Here is a 27940-nt window from a genome sequence, read left to right as displayed (position 1 = left end):
AACCATACAATAAGGAACTTTAATAGTAAAGTGATGCTATCATCGAGTTAGAGTCTTGGTTTCCTGAAAAAAAAACAAGTTACATAAAGTGTTCAATAACTTAACAGTGATTGCAGTTTAAGCAGATGCCCTCGGCTGTAAGACGTCATCAAGTGTACAAGGCTATTGGTAGCGAAATCTTTTTATTATGCATCTGATGAGCGATCTTCATAATCTCACAATACCCATTAAATTCTTTTCTCCTCACCCTCTTATCAAAAGAAAAATATTGAAGAGAATGTCTAGTGGGATTGGCATAGCCGTTGATTACCTCTTATTGTGAATGCTGATTTGGTAGTGATAGCCAAAATCTTTCAGCATGACACCCACACATTGACAGCCAGGAACAAATGCAAAGGCATCCAGTGTAGTGCTGATGCAGGCCTTGGACCCAAAGTATCGACAGTTGCTTTCCTCCCACAGATGCTGTTTGACCCACCAAGTTCCTGCAGCAGATTGTTTGTTGCAAAGCATTGAAGCTTCCTGCCAATAGTGGCAATCTGCTGCTGAGGTGTTAGCTGCTCAAAATTTTAGCCGACTGGAAGCTCAAAAACTCACTTTCATGAGTCTCAAGTGGTTGTGGCAGCAGCTGCTTATCACATCTCTCATTCTTAGCTAACTGTTGTGCATTGAGAGCACAGATCTTTGAAAGTTAGCTTGCATTGCAATGGTTCCTCTTTCTATTCTAGTTAGATGTAAGTGATTGCTGTACTGACTACAACAAGGACACAAATTGACTAAGGAGTGGGGAAGAATGATTTTTGCTGAAGGAAAAATGTGCCAAATAGATTTTGAGTTTAGTTTTAAACCCAAACAGCACTATCAACCTTATTGTACTGCCATAAGTATGCATCATTTAGTGTAGACATTCAGAACACAGTGTTTTAGTCAGAAAAGACAAGGACTGGGAGAATTTCTCAAAACTAGGCTGAATGCAATCGGTAGGGATATTATAAGGTGCAGGAAATTCAAAATTTTACATTCATATTGAGATCTTCAGTGGATGGGGAATTGACTTTAAGGAGCATATTCAATATTCAGGCATAAAACAATTTGGGAAATTGCTGAAGTAGATTCTTTCCAAAGAGGACAAATCTAATCTGGCTGATTACTCCACAATTGCCCATTGTCAAGTATAAAAAATTCATGGGAGGTGATATCAGTGATATCAAATAGCATGCATTCACCATTTGGTAGGCACAACGCTGTAACAATTAGTGCTATTCCCTTACAGTTTATGAAGGTCGATGTGCCAAAAGCTTTCTTTACAACCCTATCTACCTGTGACGTCATTTTCAAGAAATGATGGATCTGTATTCCCAGATCTGTCTATTTTACCATGCTGTTCAGTGCTCTATTGCTCACCGTGTAAGTCCTGCTCTGGTTGGTCCTCCCAAAGTTCAACACCTCATGCTTGCCTGCATTAAGTTCCATCTGCTATTTTGCAGCGCATTTTTTCCAGCTGGTCCAGATTCTGCTGCAAACCATGATAGCCTTCTTCACTGTCCACTACACCCTCAATCTTGGTGTCAGTCATAAATTTGCTGATCCAGTTTACCACATTATCATCCGGCTCATTGATATAGATAACAAACGACAACTGACCAGCCCAAATCCCTGTGAAAAACCACTAGTCACAGGCCTCCAGTTAGAGGGGCAACATCTACAGCCACTCTCTGGCTTCTTGCACAAAGCCAATATCTAATCTAATATGCATCTTGAATGCCAAGTGACTGAATCTTTTTGACAAACCTCCCATGCTGGACCTTATCAAAGACCTTGCTAAAGTCCATGTAGACAACATCCACTACCGTGCCTCCAACAACTGTCCTGGTAACTTGAATGAAAAACTCTATAAGATGGGTCAGACATAACCTACTACGCACAAAGGAATTCTAAATCAGTACCTGTTTATCCAAATACTAATATATCTGATCCTTTAGAATATCTTCCAATAACTTTTCTCTACTAATCCTTCACTGGCCTATACTTCCCTGGCTTATTCTTGGAGACTTCCTAAAACAATGTAATGACATTAGCTATCTTCCAAACCTCTGGCTTCTCACCCACGGCTAAGGATGTTTTAACTATTTCTGCTAGGTTTCCTAGAATTTCTGCATTAGCCTCCTATAGGGTTCGGGAGAGCATATTGTCCTGAGGATTTATCTACCCTAATTTACCTCAAGACAGCAAACACCTCCTCCTCTGTAATCTGTATCAGGGCCATGACCTTACTGCTCCATTACCTCACATCTGTAGGTTTGGAAGATAGCTAATGTCGTTACATTGTTTAAGGAAGTCTCCCAAATACATACAAATGGCAAAACAATCCATTTAAGGTTTCCCTCATCTTTTTCCTCTCCATTCGTAAATTACCACTCTGATCTTCCAGAAGACCAGTGTTGTTCCTTGCTTTCTTTTTGCTCTTAATGTATCTGTAGATACCCTTTGGGTTCTTCCTCACCTTGTTTACTAGAGCAAGCTCATGTCTTCTTTTAGCCCTCCTGATTTCTTTCCTAAGTGTTCCAGCATTCCTTTAAATCCATAAGTACCTCATTTGTTCGTACTGCCTATACCTGCAATGCACCTCCTTTTTCTTAACCAGGGCCTCAATATCTCTCAAAAAACAAGGTTCCTCAATACTGTTATCCTTGCTTTTTATTCTGATAGGAACATACAAGCACTATACTCTCAAAATGTCACTTATGAAGGCCTCCCACTTACCAAGTACACCTTTGCCAGAAAACAACCTGTCCCAGTCCATGACTGCCAGATCTTTTCTGATACCATCAAAAGTGGTCTTTCTCCATTTTAGGATCTCAAACTGAGGTCTAGACCTATCTTTTTCCATTATTACCTTGTAATGAATGACATTATAATCACTAGGTGCAAAGAGTTTCCCTACACAAATTTTGTCACCTGTCCTGTCTCATTCCCTAATAGGAGATCTAGTATCACACTCCCTCCCTAGTTGGATCTCCCATGTACTGATTAAGGAAACTTGCCAGAACACATTTGACAAACTCTTTCCCATCTAACCCTTTTACAGTATGGGATCCCAGTCAGTATGCGGAAAGTTTAAACTACCTATTATCACAACCTCATGTTTCTTGCAATGATCTGCATTCTCTCTGTAAATTTGCTCCTCTAAACCCCAGGAACTATTGGGTGGTCTATAATATAATCCCATTAATATGGTCATATATTTCTTACTCAAAGTTCCAAGTACATTTATTACCAAAGTATGTATATATATATATATATATATATATATATATATATACATACCTTGTACAACCATGAGTTTCATTGTCTTTCCGGCATATTTAATAAATCCCTAGAATAATAACCATAACAGAATCAACGAAAGACCGCACCAACATGGGCATTCAACCAATGTGCAAAAGACAATAAACTGTGTAAATACAAAAATAAGTAAATAAGCCACAAATATTGAGAATATGAGATGAAGAGTCCTTGAAAATGGGTCCATACGTTGTTGAAACAGTTCAAAGATAGGACAAATGAAATTGAGTGATGTTATTCCCTTTGGTTCAAGAACCTGATGGTTGAGAGGTAATAACTGTTCCTGCACTTAGTGGTGTGAGCCCTGAGGCTCCTGTACCTTTATCCTGATGGCAGCAGTGAGAAGAGAGCATGGCTTGGGTGAATATGTCTCAGTTTTATCCATAAGGCCTCACTAGCTGAGCTCTCCAGTCTATTCTGAGTGAGCACTGCCGTGGCTTTTTCCCTGACTAGTAATGCCACCACTTCCCCCTATAATCCTTCACACTCTATCGCGTCTAAAACAACGGAACACTGGAGGTTTGAGCTGCCAGTTCTGCCCCTCCTGCAACTAAGTGTCCGGAATGGCTACGATGATTCAACACTTCCAAGTGCTGATGCATGCCCTAAGCTCAACTGCCTTTCCAACAATACTTCTTGCACTGAAATATATGCAGCTCAGAACATTAGTCCCACCATGTTCAACTTCTTGATTCCTGATTTTGTCTATAACATATTTCTCCAGAACCACTCCACTATCTGTCCTGGTGCTCTGGTTTCTGGCTACACTCTGGCACTCTAGTTTAAACCAGACTCTGCACCCACCTACCACCCCACCCTGTGCAGCACTAGCAAACCCTTCCAGTTAGGATATTAGTCTGCATCCGGTTCAGGTGCAAACCATCCCTTCTGTACAACACTTTTCATCTGAGGAGGTGCGTGGAATTAATGGAGAAGTGTGTCAATGTAAGAACAAGTTAAACCAAGCAAAGAGGGGGATGGACTAGTGGAACCTCTCTTTGAGGCAAGAACAGTGGCCCCACAGGCTGTCTTGTGATGGATATGTCAAGGCACAGGCCATCATTCCCTCTAGGTTTTTTTTTGCAGCTGTGTGGACCATTGCTCTGGGCCGAGAATTTTTACACGGCCCGAAAACTGCACAACACTTTGAATTTTTATTGTAATATGCATACCATGAACACCTAGAATGAAAATTGAAAAATCACATACTTTTAATTTTACTTATTAATTAAAGGATATAATGAAATACAATACAGCAAAGAAAATCTTTCACATTTCATAAACTTTTTCTCATGTCTTTATTACAAATCCATTGTCTAAAAACTGTCCAGATTAATATTAGCATCCAGATGAAAGAATTATCTTAATCCTCATTAGATGATCAAACTGTTCCTTTTCTACTCTGTTTCTGTATTTACATTTGATTGAATTCATAAGACTGAATCCATGCTTGCAGTCAACACCAGAAGCTTGAAATGTTCCAATGATACCAACAAAAATTGACAGTACTTCAAATACTTTGTTTCTGAGCACATAGTTCCACATATCATTGAGCATCTTAATTGAACCAGTCTTAACTTTCTTAAAAATAACGAGTTTGAAACCACAGTATTGCTGCTATATTTTTGAGGTGAATCTTTCATTGTAATTCTTAATAGTAGCTGAGTAATTTTTTTAATCAGTCGTACAAGGTTCTCTTTTCCAAATTCAAAATTAGTTGCGTTTGCAATAGTGACAGGGTCAAAGGCTTGCCGTTCTCTTCGATGATTATCAGGAAATCTATTACTGAAGTGATTACACACACGTTGAATGAGTCAAATAATAGGTACTGCATTGACGTCAGAACTTATAGATGCAAGCAGATCTTTCAGTTTGTCACTCCAAAAAATGGTATCGCCAAGATACTGTGACCATAATCTGTTAGTTTTTGTTTTTGCGTCCTGCAGTGCTTCAATTGTATTCAAACAGCTTTTCCGATCGAATTTACAAACAGATGTAGATCTTCTAAAACATCACCAAGGACAGTTAATGCTACTTGATTATGTGGATTGGTCAAAATCTTCAGGCAGTAATTGCTGATTAGATCATTACATTCATTAACAATGAACTACTGACTTCCATTCTATGTTTATTGTTACAATTTGTAACAGAGTTATGAGTAGAAACAGTAACAATGTGAGTATGTTGACAGTCTAAAATTTTTCAAAGTAAAGGTTATGGTATGTCTATTATTTAGAAATTTTACTTATTATATTAATTAACACATTAATTACAGGGTATTTCATAATTATATTGACATAAATTTCAAAATTATATTAGAATTGTTTTAAAACTATATTAGCATTACATAAAAGAAAATTCAAGCTGTACAGCAACAAAGACTGTGCGTGGGAGCATTTTAGTTACTGCACAGCTGCGCACCACTGCAGCTTTGAGGAAACAGTGGATCAGATGAAAATGCCGAGCATGAACTGGTTGGAATAGGAAAACAGAAGCTGTTGAAGTTGCGGATAATGACATAAGATGGAAGTGTAAATAAATCGATAAAGAAGACAAATAAGGCAAGGAAGGAAAGTCAGCTGAAATGTTGAAAGTATTGTTGTAATTGAATTCATGCCAGAGGAAATGTTAAAGATTGGACTTCAGAGTTTATTGAGAAGCATAAATTAAAGGAGGATAGGTGAGCCTAAACTCAGAAAGAGAACTTGATGAATTAAGATTTTGAAATTTCCTAAGGATTGAGAGAAAGGATGGCAGTGGATATAGATCAGTGGCTGAAGAAGAAGACGTGTATTGATTGGAAATGAGAAGTGGGAGGACTGGTACAAAGTGAGATACTAAATGGAGAAGATGTGGTAGGAATATTGTAACAGACCAAGCAACTGTTGGGCAATTAGGGTCAGGCTACCAAAATAGTCTGGGAATAAGTAATGGTGGAAGGTACAACCAGACTAGAAGGAGGAGCAAGACAGGACTGGCCATCATTTATCAGTCAGGTTTTCATCCAATAGCAAGAATGGTGCAATTTCCATAACAGTTCATGGAGTTGGCCTTTATTCACAAACACGTGGGTAGATCAGCCCACTTGAAACAAGGATAAATATTCAAATAGACTATTATGAAGCATTGTGTGGCGGGGTGAAAATAGGTCTCTATCAAAGAAGTTGTAAGGCATTCCTTCCCTCTGCTAGCCTGCAGGTCACCCTTGGGCAAGGTGTAGCACGTGAAGCCATGGAAGCAGGTGGTGGGTGGTCCCAACAGTGGCTAGTGCATATCACAAGTCCTGGTTATGTACTGACGCAAGGCAGACAATCTCTGCACAGTATTGATAATGGCTGGAGTCACCCATCTTGTAAAAACACTGCCCTGAAGAAGGCAATGGCAAACCAATACTGTAGAAAACTTGCCAGGAACAATCATGGTCATAGACCATGACTGCCCACATCATACGAAATGGCACCTAATGATGATGAACACAAAGCAACACTGTTCCTAATAGTCTAGGTACTATTTACAACCCAGCTTCTCTTCATCTCTCTTACTGGGCATTTTTGTGAATCCCATTTTGGAAATTCAACATATGGTCTTCTTGGCAACCAGAGGTCACTGTTTTGCTTTTCTGATAAGATAGAGGCTGGGAATACTTCAAATTTTCTGTGACATTTAATGTAATTAATACCCAGTCACTGACATCCATGAAAGTGATACATTATCTAGCTTTACTTCAGGAAGTTTCCACAGTGGCTTTTTGAAAGCAGACTCACATCTGCACTTATTCACTGTACAGCTGAGGGTAGTGCTTGAACAAGGCATTTAGTATGATTACAAACCTCAATAAAAAGTGACTGAATATCAGCCTGGTTGTCAGATGCTATTCGTTTTCAGGCTGAACAAATTTCAAAAGATAGAGACATTGACATATTCTGGGTTGTTCTCATTTCTTTACTTCAAACAATAATACTTCCTTCAAAACTGTCAGGCATAAGCAATTTACTTCCTTCCCTAAGCACAGCGCAGCACCAATAATCCACCACTGGACACATCTGCAATTCGAAGTTATATGAGAACCACAAATAAAATCCATTATGGGCATATCAATTTGAAAATAATTACCATTCTGTTATTTATATCTATAATTTTCTGAGTTAATAGTAAAGCTGAAAGGGAGTCATTCCTAATACTACGATCCAAAACACATTATCAGTAGAAACATTACAATTCCATTTTTTCAGCAAGCGTTCCAGATTATTGATTTTGTCATAAAACTACTTTAAGGCCCATTTCTCCACATTCATTTTATTGCTGTCATGTTGACTAGCTCCATAATATTAGCCGTAGACTAGAGATCCAGTTTGCCAGCAGCTGAAGTGCAATAAATATGCCACATCCGATCACTCAAAGCATAACAAGCTCAAACAAATTTGTTTGTATAAGAATTAATACAACTAAAAGTAATGCTACGGATTAAGTAGAACAGGGTTTATTATTGTTTACAACTTACTTATCATGGAAGTTTTCCTGGAAATTCAAAAAGCTCCTATAAAAAGTTTACGTGATGATAAGTCTCCACATAAAGCATCCATCATCAGAGATCCCCATCACCTAAGCTATCCTTCATCAAAGATCACTACAGCCCAGGCCATCCATTAACGGAGATCCCCACCACCCAGGCCTTTCATCATCAGAGATACCTACCGCCCAGGCCACCCATCATCAGAGATCCCCACCGCCCAGGCCTTTCATCATCAGAGTCCCCACAACCCAGGCCACCCATCATCAGAGATCCCCACCGCCCAGGCCACCCATCATCAGAGATCCCCACCACCCAGGCTACCCATCATCAGAGATCCCCACCGCCCAGACCATCCATCATCAGAGATCGCCACCACCCAGACCATCCATCATCAGAGATCCCCACCGCCCAGACCATCCATCATCAGAGATCCCCACCGCCCAGGCCACCCATCATCAGACATCCCCATCGACCAGGCCACCCATCATCAGACATCCCCATCGCCCAGGCCACCAATCATCAGAGATCCCCACCGCCCAGACCATCCATCATCAGAAATCCCCACCGCCTAGGCCATCCATCATCAGAGATCCCCACCGCCCAGGCCTTTCATCATCAGAGATCTCCGCCGCCCAGGCCTTTCATCATCAGAGATCCCCTCCGCCCAGGCCACCCATCATCAGAGATCCCCACCGCCCAGGCCTTTCATCATCAGAGATCCCCTCCGTGCAGGCCACCCATCATCAGAGATCCCCACCGCCCAGGCCTTTCATCATCAGAGATCCCCACCGCCCAGGCCATCCATCATCAGAGATCCCCACCGCCCAGGCCATCCATCATCAGAGATCCTCAGCGCCCAGGCCACCCAGCATCAGAGATCCCCACCGCCCCGGCCTTTCATCATCAGAGATCCCCACCGCCCCGGCCACCCATCATCAGAGATCCCCACCGCCCAGGCCATCCATCATCAGAGATCCCCACCGCCCAGGCCTTTTATCATCAGAGATCCCCACCGCCCAGGCCACCCATCATCAGAGATCCCCACCGCCCAGGCCACCCATCATCAGAGATCCCCACCACCCAGGCCACCCATCATCAGATATCCCCACCACCCAGGCCATCCATCATCAGAGATCCCCACCACCCAGGCCATCCATCATCAAAGATCCCCACCACCCAGGCCACCTATCATCAGAGATCTCCACCGCCCAAACCATCCATCTTCAGAGATCCCCATAGCCCAGGCCACCCATCATCAAAGATCCCCACCGCCCAGGCCACCCATCATCAGAGATCCCCACTGCCCAGGTCTTTCATCATCAGTGATCCCCACTACCCAGGGCATCCATCATCAGAGATCCCCATCACCCAGGCCACCCATCATCAGAGATCCCCACAACCCAGGCCACTCATCATCAGAGATCCCCACCACCCAGGCCATGCTCTCTTCTCACTGCTGCCATCAGGCAGAAGGTACCAGAGTCTCAGGGGTCGCACCACCAGGTTCAGGACATTTATTACCCCTCAACCATTAGGCTTTTGAACAAAAAGGGATAACTACACTGATTTGCCCCATCATTGAGATGTTTCCCACAACCAATGATCTCATTTTAAGGACGCTTTATGTCATGGTCTCATTATTTATTGCTACTTACTTATATTTGCATTTGCACAGTTTGTTGTCCTCTGTAATCTCGTTGATTTTTTCATCAATCCTGTTATAGTTATTATCCTATAGATTTGCTGAGTATGACCGCAGGAAAAAGAATTTCAGGGTTGCATATGGTAACTTTTATGTACTTTGATAATAAAATTTACTTTAAACATTGAACTTTGAAATCCAGATTTTAGGAACTAGAAATGGGACTAATCAACTTCTGATTGGGAAATCGCATATGACTTTGACAGGGAGAAAAAGAAAAATGGATGTAAGAGAAGGAACATCACAACTTGGGGATTTATCTAAATTATGGTATAAAAAGAGCACGTAATATTATGATGGCCAATATCTCATCTTGTGATTGCCAGTATTGTCTTATCTTTGGGGTGTCTTAGTGAGACAATGCATGATGCAGAGCGGAATAGGATATTTCACCACAAACAACTTGAAGGCAGTGAAACATTTCAACATGCTTTACAGAAACATAATTAGAAATAAATAATGACAGAAGCAAAGGAGAGATAAAAAAATGTCCAAGGGCTTGCACAAGCTGTTAGACATCAGAGGACGAAGCTGGGAAATTGATAGGATAAATTCCAGAACATTAGATCATGATATGGAGACCTAACTGCCAATAAAGTCCAAAGTAAATCAAGGATGCTCAAGAGTCCAGGTTTGGAGGAATGCAGAGGTTTTCCTCAAAGCAGCACAGTTAGCAATTACTGTCTCACAACAAGCACATGTGCAGCTGGCAGATTCTCTATGACCACGCAGGTTTCCTTCAGTTGTCCAAGTTTCCTCTGAAAGATGTGCTGCTGATTTAACAGGCTGCTGTAAATTACTGTTTCACTTAAATAGATAATAGAAGAGATAGGGAGGAGATGGGGAACTGGAGAGAAAAGATAGAAGTTGCAGCGAGACAAATGGGGTAATAAGACCAGTGAGAAAGATGCGAAGACCAGCACTGAGCAGCCGGATTGAATGGCCTCCGATCAGGTGAAAAATGTAATACAAAATCTTAGATAGTTGTGGCACTTGGTAGAGCAGGAAGAGCTTAAAAACAAAAAGAGGGGAAACATTTTAGATCTTCAGTCTTGATGAACAGGTGACCAAAATGAATCAGTGAGTACATTTGGCAGAAAAATTAATCTTGGTTTATGATGAAATGCAGATTTTGAGATAAACCTAATGAGCAAAAGCTGAAAGATTGCCTAGGCAATACTTGAATAGTCGAGTCTACATGGTCAAAATATGTTGAATGTGGGTTCTGAAGTAGATGGGAAGAGGCAGGAACAGAAGTATTATCGATAGAAAGCATGTGTGGTCAGAAAGCATAGCTCACGCTCGCACAGTAGCCAGAGGAACTGATTGTGTTTGTGGTAAAGTTTGAAGACATTGGAAGTATAACTTGATTACAAGTTTTCTATTCTGGATCCCTCCATCGCCATCTCAGGAGACGAACTAGCTATAAACATTGATATATACCTATAGACTCCCAGGGCCATCTTGACTACAATCCCCCACCTTACTTCCAACTAAAATCTAATGTTTTTCTCTCTTCACTAGTTGTCAGGCAGGCTCTTAAACCATTCTCTTTTCACAGATGCTGTCTGACCTACTGAATGTTTTCAGCAATTCTTATCAATATGACTGGACATTGGAAGGTGGCTTCAACTATGTTTTATTGAAATAAATAGTTAGTTGTCTCATACAGGATAACAGCCACAAAAGGGAGACAGTTGAATCTTGAGACATAAAATTGCATAATCTCATGTCCTGTTAACAGGTCAGTGTAAATGATGGGCAACATGTAAATAAGAATTAGGAGGGGCTTTTGAAGATTCCTGGGTGGCTAGGTGGAGATATGTCTCTACCAAAGGAGATGTAAGATACTCCTTCCCTCTACTAGCCTGCAGGTCACCCTTGGGCAAGGTGTAGCACCTAGTTAGCCCCCTGATCAGGATCATGTGAAGCCATGGGAACAGGTGGCGGATGGTCATATGAGCAGCTAGTGTATATCGTGTCCAATTTATGCTACCACTGATGCCAGGCAGACAATCTCTGAAGAGTATTGATAATGGCTGGGCCCATTATCTTGTAAAGACACTGCCCAGAAGAAGGCAATGGCAAATCACTTCATAGAACTATTAGCCAAGAACAATCGTGGTCACGGAAAGACCATGATCAGGCATGTCATACAGCATGCACAAAACAAATGAATGAATATTGAAGATTCCACAGGTATCAATGAGGAAATAGACGGCTCCCCAGGTATGACTAGAAAGATGATAACATTTGGTTTAGGTGGCTACAGTCAATGGTCTAGGATGTTAGTGCAGTCAATCACTCATGTGACTCAAGAGGGATGAGAAGTCTGTGTACCTGTTTATGCTGCAGACAAGGGTGATACTTTATGCATATTAAGAGAACCATTTCAATGCAGGCAAGTCGGAACAAAACTGGCTGGAGGTGTAGGAAAGATAGACATAGTCAAAGCAGAGAAAAAGATGTGAAGAACTTTGGTCGGAGCAGGGCAATGAAAGATGCAGAAAAGGCTGTTTCTGGGTACTCTGAAGGCATGGGTTCTGATGAAGATGGCAGATCTCAAAAGGACCTTATAATCACTCAGCTACTTTTGCTTCTGTTGTATCTGCTCATTCATTCAACTAGCAAAAGTTTTCATTTTGATGCCATAAAACCAGTCTCTAACTTAGGTTGTTAATGCAAGATTGCTTCAAGGGTAGAGAAAATCCGAACACAGGATGACTGATTTAATTGACCACTAGACTTGAGACCTGGTCAAAATGGATGGAACAATTCTACACTTCATCAACCCAGATAATTAACTGGTGAATAAATTGTCCTCATTTATTACAGTAAAACAGAATTTTTTAAAAAAATGGAATATCAGTTGAGGAAAACCAGTTTAATCATCAAACTCATTTGACAGAAAGCAATTATCCAATGAGAAATATTAATTTGGTCTTGAAAGCTTCCAGAGATTTTACCTCAACACGTCTACCTACTCTGAAACTTATTTTTATTTATACGGTAGTTACTCTGTGCAAGAAGTTACTTCCTTTTCTGTCCGGAATTTTGTCATGTTGCACCTCTGCCCTCTTGGCTTAACTTTGACAGAAGATTAGTGTTTTTTATTCTACTTCGTACCTTATATATTGCTTATAAGATCAGTAATCATTCATCAGATTCTGAGCCTTGGATGAAATCTTCCAAACATTTCTCTCAAGTCACATTTATAACACTGCATCTGTCTTCCTTTGAAATTGACATTTACTTCTGCTTAAACCACCAGCATGAACGTGGTACTGGCTCAGCAAGGAGGTCTCAAAATTATACCCTTGAGTTGGAGGCACAAGAGGTTGCAGATGGTGGAACATAGAGCAACAAACAATTTGCAGCAAGAACTCAGTGGGCCAAGCAATAGGTACGGGGGAAGGAATTGTTGATACTCTGAGTCAAAAAGCTGCATCAGAATGTAACTTGCATATATATTTAATTTGTCTGGATAGCTTATGCATGCCTCTTAGGAAAGAACATGTGTATATACTGTTCATGATACAGTTTCTGATTCTGTTTTAGTTGTACCTGGATGAATGGTAACATTCTGTAGAAATCCTGGCCAACTGCATAGTTATTAATTCATAAAGTTCCAGGTGACTAATTTGTGATAGCCCAAGATAATGTGAGAAAGGGTCACATTGCAAGGTTGATTGACACCTGTCATAGTTATGATTCTCTGGTAACATTGACACTTACGGTGTGGAAATAAGTAATTTGTCCTATCATATTTATTCCAGTCAATGAAGTCAAGTTAGCCCAGCTTTCACAGGCTAGTATGTAATGGACCTACCAAATATTTCATAAATGCATTGAAAGTTTCTTCTTCTAAACTTTGAGGTTGTAATTCCCAACTCCTATCTTACATGCAGAATGTTTTTGTTCCTCACATCCCTATATTTTCTGAAATTACCTTATATAAATTAAAACAAAACATTGTGCTAAGGGAAATAGAATTTTCCTTTGTCTGCTAGAGGAAAGGGATTGTTAATGATTTGGGTCAAGCCTCTGTATCAGGGTTAGATATGGGATCTGATGCAGTGTTTTAACTCAAACCATTGATACTCTCTCTTAAAATTAACAGAAGTCCTTCACCTCCGAGACCCTTATTCTTTGTAGACTTGATCAACTTTGAAAAACTTTAGAAACCACCTAAAACTTGCAGAATCACAGCAACAGCCAGTTAGTACTGCTGTCTTGCAGCTCCCTGAATTCAGATTTGATCCTGATATCTGGTGCTGTCTGAGCATACTCTGCAATGCTTATGGAATGTGAGAGAATGCTCTGTAAGCCATCATAGACTCCATGGGCCAAATTATTTATCTCATTATGACTATGTAGTAGGAAATTAAAACAGCAAACTATCTGCAAGTAACTAACAGAGCTTCTGTTTTGCACTTGGAGTATCTTTTTCTGCTGCTGAATATATGTTCAAGTGAATGAGGTCAGAAGAGGCCATTAGTTGAGTCACTCAACCCCAACAGAACAGTCCTGGTCTCTGATCATCATTCCAATGATGAAAACCACAGTCTTCCGGGACTGCAATCATCCAGAAAGCTCCAGCTGGAGGTCTGCCAGATCCCTCTCAAAGTTCAAACTAAATTTATTATCAAAGTACATATATGTTTGTGAAGAAAAAGAATTTCAGGATGTATATTGTATACATTTCTCTGACATTAAATGTACCTATTGATATACTAGTCTGAGATTCACCTTCTTGTAGGCATCCACAGTAAATACAAAGAAGCACTATAGAATCATTGAAAAACCAGACACAAGGTGGACAAACAACCAACATGCAAAATACGACAAACTGTGCACATACCAAAAGAAAAAAAATAAATATCGAGAACATAAGTTATAGAGTTCCTGAATGAGAGTCAATAGTTTGTGGAACCAGTTCAGTGTTAGGGTGAGAGAAGCAGAGTGAAGTTATCCTCTCTGGATCAAGAGCCTGATGACTGAGGGGGAATAACTGTTCCTGAACATGGTATTGAAGGACCTGAGGCTCCTGCACCTCCCTCCTGATGGCAGCAGCGTAAGGAGAGCATAGCCTGGATGGTGAGGGTCTTTGATGATTGATGCTGCTTTCCTGTGACAGCACTCTGTATAAACGTGCTCTATGGAAGGGAGCGCTTTACCCGTGATGGACTATCCATTACTTTTCATAGGATTTTGCTATCAAGGGTGTTGGTGCTTCGTACCAGGCTGTGATTCAACCAGTCAGTATGCTCTGGCATGCCAAATCTTTGCAAACTTCTCAGAAAGTTGAGACTTGCATGCTGACTGTTACATCTACCATGAACACAGGTCTTGTGTAAACATGGCCATTCACCCCTCCCCCACTTCAAAAATGTTCCATGTCATCTTTGTTGCTTTTCAATATTATTACCATATCCCAGTGTTGTCAGATTTAATGCGGAATTATATGTCACACCTCTCTGGTTTCACTCAGCCTTTAAAAGGATAAATGCACTAGCTCATTCTGGGAGTATGTGCCTTAATTCCAAGTAGTCCAATTTCAAATTAGGATGATGTAAAGGATATTGAACCGGGCACCCAGGCAAGAGTATCACAAACTTGATTCACTCAACCTTCCTCTCTTCTAAATTGCAATTACCAAAACGTTCACAGTCTGCTGCAAGATTTTCAGATTCAGATTGATTTATCACATGTACGTGGAAACATAGTGAGACTCATCATTTCCATTAACAACCAACACACCTAAGGATTGCTGGGGACAGCCCACAGGTGTCGCTACATATTCGGGTGCCAACATAGCATGCCCACTGTGCTTGGCTGAACAACACAGAGCACAACAGCAAAATAAGCTCCTTTCCTCCCTCTCACATAGACAGTCTTCCAGCTCCAGGACAGTCCTCCAGCATTCAGTCTCCAGCTTTCATGCTTCAACTTCAAATCAACCTTTAGTATTGACTCTCGGAGTAGCCAACGATGGGACCGCAAACTCTAGAATCAATCTTCGGGACAGCAACTGATAGACCCTCATGCTTCCTGCTTGCACAGACATCTAAACTTGAGACCCACCAACCTGGGACAGGCCAGCATCCATGGATGTCCTTCATCATTAGACCATGTCGCTGGACTTGGACTGTGGAGTGGAAGCCTGACCTCTCACTCCTCCACATCCCTGTCCCTAAACCCTAACTTGACCCTTAAGTCTCTTCTTTGTCTACAAGATCATCCCTACAGATATCAATAAACAAGTAAGTCTTAGCTACGATCTTGAAGACTGCAGCTCAGTGCAATCTTGACCTAAAGTCAAGACGCTTTTGTTGAAAATAAATTTACATTAGTTTCTCATATGATGGCACCTACTTTGGGAATTATATTGAAGGGAAGAATCGTTTCTCATATCAGGCTACAGAATATTTTGCTCAATATTCCAGTTATGATAAGAGGCTCTTCAAAGTTTTAAAGGTACTTAAGAGCAAGGGACTTAAGAAATCTGATTCTTTCACCAGACAGCCGATACTTCCCTGTGAAATAAAATGCATCAACAAATAATTCAACAGCATCCCTGAATGAATTTATTTCTGTACGATACACACCCGATTCTGAGGAATCATCCTCAGAGGATTGCTCAGGTGTAGCTGCAACACCCAAGCAAGTTGAAATCCCCTCAGTTTACAAGAATTTTGAAGGGGTCTTCAGCAAGGGAAAAGCCTCGACTCTTCCACCACACTGACCCTACGACTGTGCAATTGATTACTGCCTGATACTTGTCCTCCGTGGAGTTGATTGTAAGCACTCTCAGGCCCGGAGAGATGTGCTATATAAAAGAGGCACTTGTAATGGGATTCATTTGGCTCTCCATCTGTGCAGACTTCTTCTTTGTACAGAAACAGGACAGGAGCCTGCAGCCACGTCTTGATTATAGAGGCCTGAATGACATAATGGCCAAGAATTATTACCCCCTTCCTCCCATGAGCACAACCTTCAAGATTCTCAGAGGGGCAAGAATATTCTCAAAGCTAGACTTGTGGAGTGCATGCTATCTGCCCTGCATAAGGAAGGGTGAAGAAAGGAATACTGCATTCAACACACTGACAAGGTACTATAAACACCTGGTCATGCTCTTCGGCCTTGCTAATACACCAGCAGTTTTCCTGGTCTTCATAAATAATGTGCTCCGGGATGCTTTCCATGATTACGCATTTTCTACTTGGACAGCATCTTAATTTTCTTAAAGTCCATGGAGTAGCACATCACTCATGTCAGAGGTATTTCAAAGAGGCTTTAGATCATTAACTTTACATCAAGCTGGAAAAATCTAAATTTCATGCGACCACAGTTTCATTTTTGGGTTTTATAATCTCTAGTGGCAATCTCAAGATGAATCCTACTAAGACACAGGCAGAGAATGGCCACAACCATCCAGTATGAAACAAGAACAACAATTTGCCAATGGGAATTTGTCAACTTTTACAGAAAGTTCAACAGGAATTCAGCTCAGTTGCAGCTCTGCTGATGGCGTGGTCTAAAAGATCCAAGGGCCCTTTTGTTTGGATGATGGAAGCAGAGGATGCTTTTGCAGAACTCAAACGGCGGTCTCGCCTAACCTATTCTTTCCTTCGTCATGGAGGTGGGCATCCTAAACATTGGAGGGGGTACAGTTTTGTCTCAATAGACACTCTCAGACAATAAGCTGCGCTCGTGTATGTTCTTCTCCAGGTATCTATCCCCATCGGAGGTGAACTATGATATTGGGATATAGAGCTGCTAGTGTTTAAATTGGCATGGAAGAGTGGCATCACTGGTTTGAGGGGTCAAGAACCCTTTTATTGTGTGGACAGACCACAAAAACCTGGCATATTCAGGAGGCCATAAGACTGAATTCCACACGGGCCAGGTGATCACTCTTCTTTAACTGATTCAATTTTGTTCTGACCATTTTACCAGCGTCAAAAACTTGATACCTTGTCTTGACAGTTTGACAATCCTAAAAAAAAGAGGAACAGCCTACCACCATTTTGCCCCAAGCTATGATGATTACGCACATTCGCTGGGGAACCGACATGCTTGCTTGCTAGACCCACCCAGGCACAAAGGGAAATTCCCAAGACAGTCCCCCGGGTTGCCTGTTTGTCCCAAGTTCTGTCAGATCTAAGGTTCTTCAAAGGGAACAGGCATCCAGAATGACCAGTAACTCCGGGGCTGCCAGAACTCTTAAGTTCACTGAGATGAGATACTGGTGGCCTGAAATAGGTAGAGAACTCCAACAATATATGCAAGCATGTGAGACATACACCCAGAGCAAGGAGCCCTGCATCCAACCTCAGGGGCTCCTCACCTTCTACCTGTTCCAGGCAGACGATGGGTGCACATCTGCAGGACTTACTCCATCTCCATGGGTTTTCTGCCTTCGAAGGTGAAGACCATCATCATGGTGATTATGGATTGCTCCTCGAAAGCCTGTAAATTAAAGGTGTTGGACAAACTACTGCCAGATTCATTTATGGAGAACAGGTTTTCACCGTAAAGAGTATTCTGGATTCATGAACTGTTTGAGGTTCGACAATGCCTCATTAACTGGAGGTGGTTCGCACCCAAGGAACAGTGTTGGTTTCCACCCTGGAAACATCCTGGACCTGGCTCGCATCTACAATTATCATCAAAGTCATTCCAAGCGGCTAGGGTCATCAGGAGTCAGCCGTAGGGAATGGGGTCCTGTTACTATATGCACCTGACCACACCAGTTTCTGAGGTTTAGACACTCCATTTCTCTGGAGTTTGAAAAGCTGGTGTGGCCTCTTTACAGATTTAAGTCTGCTCCGATAATTGCCGACCATATTATGGCTCCAGGATTTTAACATCTAAAAAGCACCTGAACTTGCTGCTCAATCATCAGCTGAATTTTAGTTCAGTCTGCAATTGCATTTTGGATTACTGTGTCATTTGGATTCTTGTCTAGCATCTAGTCAAGAACTCTGTTCTCGTCTCAATCTCAAAATAGTGTCTCACGTCTAGTTTCGGATATTCCAGCATTTGGGTCCTTACCATCCTTGCCCAGGCCTCTCGTCACAATTTCTAAGACTTACTTTATCTTTCTCTCATTTTCTTATGCCGGCATTTTGACATCAGTGGAAAATCTGCCTGACACGAATCAGAGTGAGTAAATGAAGCCCACATCCCTGTCTTGATTCCAGTGGCAAGGCAACTAACATGCTCTTTCTTCCAAAGTCTTAGCAATTGATTTCCTTCAGGTTGATGCTCATTAACAGTGTGAGCTTCCTCTCGACACTTCTTACATAACCTGCATCAATTTGTATTGATTTCACTTCCAAGTGCAACATGATTCCATCTACTTCCCCCAAGCTACACTAATCCTCCTACTCTCTCCAATGTTTTACTTTTCATGGGTTCCGAAAGCAAGCTGAAGCTCTGTGCTGATATGTGTCTCTCCTTACGGACAGGTCCCATTAAGTTCCAGGGAAGAAACACGAGCAGAAAGTACTAGTTATGATTGGCAAAAGGAATGAAGCTGCAATCACCACTGTTCCACAAAGTACCTAACAATTCACTTCAGAATCAAAAGTACAATTGCAACGTGAATCAAGGAGAACAGCTCTAGCAACATGGATTCAATCATGACCTCTGATGCTGTCTGTGTGGAGTTTGTACAGTCCTCCTGTGAATTTCTAGGTTTCCCCGGGTACTCCAGCGTCACCATACATTCCAAGATGGTGCTAGTTTAATAGGTTAATTTGTGACCAGTGTTGGGGGATGGATGATTGAGACTGGGTTGCAGAGAAGTGAGTAGGAAATGGGATTGATATGGCCACTCTAAGAGCTGGGAAAGACTCGATGGGCTAAATGGTCTCCATGGGTATGGAAAATGAGGTACTAGATTACATTAAGCATTGTAATTAACATAACAGACGAAGGAAGCAATATAAACATACAGTGTGCCAAATGGAAATGCTTTTGGCTCAAGGCATTACACACAGGGAAATGTGAGCTAATGCAAATTACACGCAGAAATAAAGGAGTGCAGAATTTCAAAGCCTTACATGGGTTGAGTGTGAAACAGTGGGATTAGAGGTAGTTTAGCATCTGTTATTGGAGATATGGACTTTGCCATTACCTAAGCAAAGAACCAAAGATCACAGCTTCAGAGTTAAACAGCACTCAGTCATGTTGGCATAAATTCTACACTTGGCTTACACCATTAAGAGAATGAAAGTATATGAATGTAGTACAGGAACATGGCGTTAAAATGAAAAAAAAAACAGCCATAATCTTTTGAAAGGTAGGGAAGGCACAAGAGGATTAATAAATTCCTTTGCTTCTATTCCTTATGTTCACAATAAATTGCAATATCTTAGAACTGCCAGAAGCAGCAGTCTGCTGGAGAATGGGTTGAGCAAAATTGTAGGTGTAAAGGATCTCTGCGTATAGGGTTTTGACTCAATACACTGACAACTCCTGCCTCCACATCACCCCACACAGACTTTCCTGGACCCATTGAATCCTCCAACAGATTGTTTGTTTCCCCACATTCCTCCATCTGCAGACTCTTGCAACTCCATCTTAAAACTGCTACTACCCATTCATGTCCTGTAAATTCTTTCTGCAACCTCCTGGAAACCCAGGAGACTGAAAGCCTTGTGGATGAGAATGCCAAAGGATCTGAGCTCCAAGAGTGCTCCATCCCATGAGTTGCAGAAATCCTGTACCAGTTCAGACTGTCACACCTAGCTGGCTCGGATAGAGATTTACGCACAGTGAACAGGAGGAGCTTCTGTTTTTTTTAAACAGAGTGGTACATACTGCCAGTGGTGGTAGTGGAAGAAGATACAATAGAGGCATTCAAGCAGCTTTTAGATAGATACATCAATACACAGGGAATGTAGTGATATAGAGTGCTGTGCAAAAGTCTTAGGCACAAATATATAGCTAGGATGCCTGAGACGTTTGCACTACTGTATTTGTCAAAATGGAGCAGAAACTAAGTTTGTAAATCTGGCCGGAGCAAAGAATGTTGGGAATGGTGAGGGTGGAGCACCGTGGGAGTGCTGTGGGACAGGTGGCAGACAAGGAGTGCCAGAGATGGCGGGGGGATGGTAATGGGGTCACTGGTGCAGACACATCCAGCCCCGAAACACCAGGCAAGGTAATTTGATTCCTAACAATTGGTTTACTGATCATTAATGTCTCTCTGGTACTTTCCAATCTCTCCCCTCTCCCTTCCCCTTTTCCCAACTATGATTCCCCTCTCCCTGCCCCTTTCCCACTCTCAGTCCAGAATAGAGACCCATATCAGAATCAGGTTTATCATCACTCACACGTCATGAAATTTGTTTATATTTGTGGCAGCAGTACAGTGCAATATACACAATTATTACAGTACTGTGCATGTAGAAGGGACTAGTTTAATTTGGTATCATGGTATTTTGGGCTGAAGGATCTGTCCCTGGGCTGTATTGTTCTACGTTCCACGATAAACACCCAAGAAGAATCAAAAATACCTTTGCTAAAACCATATGATATATGTGAGCTGCACAGCATAACCGAACCACAAAATCCTATATTTCAACACGTACCCATACTACTTGTGATGAAGAATTCCGTTTTCTTTTAGAAATCAGAAATTAAGAAAATTCAAAAACAAATTTATATTGTTTTCTGAAAGATTAACAAGCTTATAAAGTGACTTCAAACCACCTGATCTCAGGTAATTAAAACCACTGACATATTGCAAATTGGAAGACTACAATTCTTCTTGAAAGGAAACATTGAGTAAGAGATCTAATTGAAAATTTAGGTGCATGTACACATTAAGAACAGGTTGTGAATTATAAGCAGGAATTTGTGCAATGAATGTGAGGGAATTCAGCTAACTGCTGTGAGGTCGTATAGATGCTTTTCACCATCAACACAAATTGCAACATGCAAAGAGGCCATTCTGTCCACTGGCTCCTAGCACTGCAATTCTTTCAGTCCTACTTTTCCATTCTGTTTCTGCAACTTATTCCCTCTTGCAGGCCCATATGAATCTTGTCTTGCCAATTACACTTTGAAACAGTCAGGGACTTTGTGATTTCTACACTTGTTCCATCCTAACCCGACGCAGGCTGGGAGACCATTTCGCTGAACACCTACGCTCTGTCTGCCAGAGAAAGCAGGATCTCCCAGTGGCCACACATTTTAATTCCACGTCCCATTCCCATTCTGATATGTCTATCCACGGCCTCCTCTACTATAAAGATGAAGCCACACTCAGGTTCGAGGAACAACACCTTATATTCTATCTGGGTTATCTCCAACCTGATGGCATGAATGTTGACTTCTCTAACTTCCACTAATGCCCCACCTCCCCTTCACACTCCATCCCCTCTTTATTGAATATATTTTTTATTTTCCCCCCTTTTTTTCTCTCTCTTTTTTCTCTCTTTGTCCCTCTCACTATAACTCCTTGCCCATCCTCTGGGCTTCCCCCCCTCCCCCTTTCTTTCTCCCTGGGCCTCCCATCCCATGATCCTCTCCCTTCTCCAGCTCTTAGATCCACCCCTCCCCTCCTGTCTTCTCCTATCATTTCAGATCTCCCCCTCCCCCTCCCACTTTCAAATCTCTTATTATCTCTTCTTTCAGTTAGTCCTGACGAAGGGTCCCGGCCCGAAATGCTGACTGTACCTCTTCCTATTGATGCTGCCTGGCCTGCTGCACTCACCAGCATTTTTTGTGTGTGTTCCTTGAATTTCCAGCATCTGCAGATTTCATCGTGTCTACATAAATGTGAAGTCACCCAAGTGGCAACGAAAACGGTATAAATGTAAGAGAGCAGTCAGCCTTGTTAGGAATGGCCAATAAACATAAAGAAGAATGACAGAAAGATTGGGTAAACTAGAATCCAATCCTCTGCATTCGATTTCTGTGATAGATGATTTGTTTGTTTGCAACTCACTAGTATGTTTTTTTAGCTTACAGGAATTGCATCTGTGTTTTGAAAATTGTTTGTAATTTGGAAATCTTTTATAAGATAGAAATCCTCTTTGAGTTTTAAATGCACTTTAAGAATTTTGTTTACATTTAAGCATGTATCACTAAAAATAAAAGAATGGCTCAAATCGTGGGTATTGGCAGCTAAGCTTGCCATGGAGGATAAATCATGGAAGTGAACTAGTCTTTGAAGATTGGGTGGCTACAGTATAAGATTTAATCACAAAGAAGAGAAAATCTGCCGATGCTGGAATTCCAAACAGCACACAAAATAGTAGAGAAACTCAGCAGCCCAGGCAGCATCTATGGAGAAGATTACAGTCGATGCTTCAGGCCAAAACCCTTCAGCAGGTGTGCTGATGAAGGGTCTCGGCCTGAAACATCAACTCTATTCTTTTCCATAGGTGCTGCCTGGCCTCCTGAGTTTCTCCAGCATTTTGTGTGTGTTTTTAAGATTTAAAATGGTTCAAGATGGCGGTAGTGAATCTCAGTGATTAAAGAAACAGGCGAGACAACTAAATACTTTGCTAATCACTTCTTTTTTGGTAAACAATCATTGCAAAAAATAGTGTCTAACTTCCCTTTGGACTTGGAGGCAAAGCCGAGGCAGCAAATCCTTCACCGAGAGCGAGGAAGACCCGAGGTTTGATCGATTTAAGTGCCGGGCTGAATTGGAAATGCCAGGTACAGGCCGAATCGAGGCGGCAGAGTCCAGGCCCCAGGATGTGTTGAAGTGACTGAACCTGATGTTTGGGTAATGATTTAGGCGCTAGGCTAAATTGGAAAGGTCAGGGTGTTGGGGCCCTGAACCGAGGGATAGGCTTGTTCAGCTCACTGCTCCACGACATTTACTCAGCCCTGCGCTGAACTATGGGTCTCCGACTCTTTTCATGGACTTCAGTTCAGAACTCTATTTGCTGTTTTAAATATACTCTTTTCCATGGATGCTGCCTGATCTGCTGCGTTTCTCCAGCATTTTGTGTGTGTTGCTTGGATTTCCAGCATCTAATTTTCTCTTCTTTGTGATTAAATCTTAAAAAGGATGTTATACTGTAGCCACCCAATCTTCAAAGACTAGCTCACTTCCATGTTTATCCTGCATGGCGAGCTGAGCTGCCACTACCCACGATTTGAGTGGTTCTTTTATTTTTAGTGATACCTGCTTAAATTTAAAGAAAATTCTTAAAACACATTTAAAACTTAATAGGCTATTGTCTGCATGATTTGTTTTTCTTTTCTTGACACGTTGTGGTGTTTCATGGTCTTTTTTAAAAATGGGTTGTTTTGGGTTTCTTTGTTTTGCAGCTGCCTGTTAGAAGTCGAATCTCAAGCTTGTATGATGTATACAGGCTTTGATGATAAATGTACTTTGAACTTTAGGGAGGATACCAATAGCTGTCTATGTCGGACAGGGCTTAAGGATTTCATGGTCAGCAAACGTTATGCTGTCACAGGATATTGGAAGAGTGAATTAAACACAGAAAATGGGGTCAGGTTGTATCCAGGGAGAGATAAAGAGAGTTATTGCTTCAAGTCAATGACTGTTCATAGAGTCAAAGATTGTGCAGCACGGAAGCTGGCCCTGCAGATGACCACACTAATGATGACTTTTTGGCCCATCTACACAAATCCTATCTCCCTGCATTTGGACTGCATCGTACTATCCCTTGTCTTTTAAAGTGTTTTCTGAATGTCTCTTAAACATAATAAATGTACCTGTTTATACTATCTCTGATGAAATTGCATTCTAGGTATCAACCAATCTTTGTAAAATAACGTACCCCTCAGATCACTTTTAAAACTCCTACTCCTTATCTTGAAACTATACTTTCTTGTTTTGAAATCCCAATGATGGAAAAAAATATTGACTGTCCATCCTATTTATGCTCTTATAGCATTATATACTTTTATCAGGTCTCCCCTTAGCCTTCTGTACTTCAGTGAAAACAAACCTAATTGACCCCATTACTAACGTCCTCCAATTCGGTCAACATCCTGGTGAATCTTCTCTGTACCCTCTCCTGTACGATCACATGTTTCCTCACTCATCAGAACTGAGAGAAGTTAAAACTTTGTTTACATATTTAATGGTTCCTGTGAGAGTTCTTTAATGAGATTGAAATAAGATGATGTCACAGCTGCTGCATTCTAGAGAAACTTTGAAATGATTTAAACCAGCAGAGCAAGCAAGTGATTAAAGGAGAATCTGAAAATATAAAGCTTTCAAAAACAAAGACAAGATTTTAATCTTAAAATCTCAAAGGACAGTAGGCATTAGAAAGATCAGGAAATTCTTGTCACAGGGATCACCACTTATAGGGAGGTGTCTATATGGTCAATGGTGTAGGCCATCACACTATATATCAGGGCAAGATCTGGGCCATAAACCTAATAGTAATATATCGGAACATTATTCACAAAATATATCTCTATCTTTAGCAGCACAGCAACTGTTGTTACTTAGCTTCCGCTATCACATTACTGCAAGCCTCCTTCCCCTCCCCCAACCTTTTTATTCTAGCATCCTCCTTCTTTCTTTTCTTTCCTAAAGATGGTTTTTGGCCTGAAATATCGACTGTTTATTCATTTCCATAGATGCTGCCTGACCTGCTGAGTTCCTCCAGCATTCTGGATTTCTAGCATCTGCAGATTTTTTTTGTGTTTATTGTTACAGCTGTTTATGTCATAACATGTGATAGTTGTTGGCGATTCATTGCGATGGAGATTTGCCATATTTCCAATAAAATGCCATTGACAAGTTACCACATCATACAGATTTTTTGTTCCCAAGAAGGCAAAGGAATCTAAAACTCAGGTATCATATTTTAGTTGTCACCACTCTATCTCGGTCTTTGGATTAACGTCATATCTCAAAAATCCTTTTTCCAATATCATGAATGTCTTACACATTTATGATTGAGAAACCATGGAATGGATACAACATAGAAGGCGGTTATCCAGCCCATTGTATTTATTCCAGATGTAATTTAGATCACCTGATGGAAAGTTCAGGGGAGTAATTAAACAATTCATTTATCCTATACTTAGGTTAACTCCATTACATGCTGGTCCTGAAGCAGTATATCAGTTTGTAAAAATTAATTCTTTATATTTATATATTGTACAGAAAAAGGCTGATAGAATGTAATCCAATAAAGATATCCAAGTGATTTATAAAAAGAGCAATTCGTCCCTCAGAGTGAATTACAATGTATTATTTCACTGACATAGTCAGGCAATTTTCCACAAAGAACAATGGATTCTTGGATCAACTGCATGTTATAATCCAATTCAAAGGCCTTTATGTGGAAAAGAAGATATGGGAAATGAATTACAGCCTGCAATCTAATTTATATGGTATAAGTCTAAAGTTACAACTACTCAAAGGCCCACACTGGGAGGGAAATAGGGAGGGGCAGCAGAGTCATGAAAGGTTGTAATTCAACTGAATGATTTGGGTGACATAAAGAAAATAATACACCTCCAAGCTATTACAAAGCATTAATCATATTTTAAGGGTCCGATTACTTCATAAATCATATGCTTGAGATGAGGCAGAACTCTGAAAACAGGTTCAGTTGATATACTGATGCCTGTGAGGAAATGCTTGAGGACATTTCCAAGAATGCAATTAATATTAATTTTATAAAACGTAATAAGCTATTAAATACAGTCAGAGGGAAACACGCATGGCTTATAGAAGTAATAGAATTCTTCAAAAAGAATCCAGTAAAAAGTTGTACAACAAAATTACAAAAACACTCTGCAATTATACAGAAATAGCAATTCTTCAGTATCTGACTCATTGGAGCTGTTAAATTTTTCAGAACCACATTTCCCACAACTCCCTTCAACACATTAGGGCCCTGGTTCCTACCCTCCCTTTAAACATACTGGTGCCAACTCTTCCTTTGAACAAACTAGGGTTCGCAGATCCATGCTCCCTTGAAATTCACCAGATTCGCTGAAAATTTGATTGTTCTACTACACCTAAAAAAATTAAAGTGTGCAGCGTATTACGTGAATAACAATCAAATGTATGGAAAATCTACCAGTTTGGCACCACCAAGGTGATTAGGCTGCTGGATTAACAAAGTTTTACAGTATTCAGTTTCTAAATGAATTCAATATTAATACCGAATTCAATATTAATTGAATGCCACAAAATATCTTCGTAACAGCAAGCTGATGACAAGGCTGAGTAGAGAATAACATTTTTAATGAACTGGACCAAGTAAGTCATTGGACACAAAATAGCAATAGCACTTTAAATATAAATATACATGATAATTGTGCTTGATGAAAGATTGATGAAGAATTTTTACTTAAGAAATCTATTGGCAAGTTTGGAATGCCATAAATGAATTGAATGTGATTACAAGGCATGAATGGGGCTAATTTTGCAATGAAAATTTGGGTCTTTCACATTGTGGACTCAATGCTAGAATATTTAACTTTATTACTGTCTCATGACACAACTTGAATGCTATATTAAAATAAACCATTTGCATCTCTCAATGGTGAAGAATAACATGGGTTCAACCAAGATCAACATGATGGTTCTGGGACCTGACTACGAAGGACAACAGAATTCACTATTAAATAAGTTTTTTATCAGCTTTCCAAAAAATAAAGGGAATTCAAACCAGTAACCAGTTACTTATCTGATGTGATCTCTCTGTTCCCAGTTAATGAAAACTGAAACAAAATATCTAAACCTAAATAGTATACTTCCTTTCTCCACCACAACAGAACTCAGTTTACATCAAAGACACCCAGCAAATTTCAATTTTGACTTAAGCTATTTAAATAATACAAATAAAGCATACTTGCTTTATGCTGATTGTGTTAAATGCTCAAACCATAAGGTTATATTCGAAGAAACTGAACCTACTTTTATTTGCAAAAGTAACTTCAGATCTACAGCAAACAACAGGAATTCTGCAGATGCTGGAAATTCAAGCAACACACATCAAAGTTGCTGGTGAACACAGCAGGCCAGGCAGCATCTCTAGGAAGAGGTGCAGTCGACGTTTCAGGCCGAGACCCTTCGTTAGTCCTGACGAAGGGTCTCGGCCTGAAACGTCGACTGCACCTCTTCCTAGAGATGCTGCCTGGCCTGCTGCGTTCACCAGCAACTTTGATATGTGTTGTTCAGATCTACAGTATAACTTTCATTTATACCTTGAAATTCGTAAGTCCTAAAATCACAGCCATCTTTAACAATTGCAAGAATTCTTAGTTCAAATTGACAGAGATGTAGATTGTGATGTTTTGAATGCTGGAAGCATAAAACACTGTATTTAGATCAAAGGTCAAGGATCAAGGGTCAACGACGTTGGGTGCAGCCTCAAAGGCTCACTTTTTTTCTGATTTAACTT

General features: G+C 40.8%; 1 protein-coding gene across 1 annotated transcript in view; it reads right to left on the bottom strand.

Annotated features, from left to right (window-relative positions):
- astn1 (astrotactin 1) overlaps positions 1-27940 on the bottom strand; it is a 2762425-nt gene that overhangs the window by 1621747 nt on the left and 1112738 nt on the right. Inside the window, exon 6 of the mRNA XM_072274559.1 lies at positions 27450-27452. Within this exon, the coding sequence (XP_072130660.1) occupies positions 27450-27452 (3 nt within the window). The remainder of the gene's footprint in view (positions 1-27449; positions 27453-27940) is intronic.

The sequence above is a fragment of the Mobula birostris genome, chromosome 12 (genome assembly GCF_030028105.1).
Source record: "Mobula birostris isolate sMobBir1 chromosome 12, sMobBir1.hap1, whole genome shotgun sequence".
Lineage (NCBI taxonomy): Eukaryota > Metazoa > Chordata > Chondrichthyes > Myliobatiformes > Myliobatidae > Mobula > Mobula birostris.
This window is presented reverse-complemented; position numbering and strand designations above follow the sequence as displayed.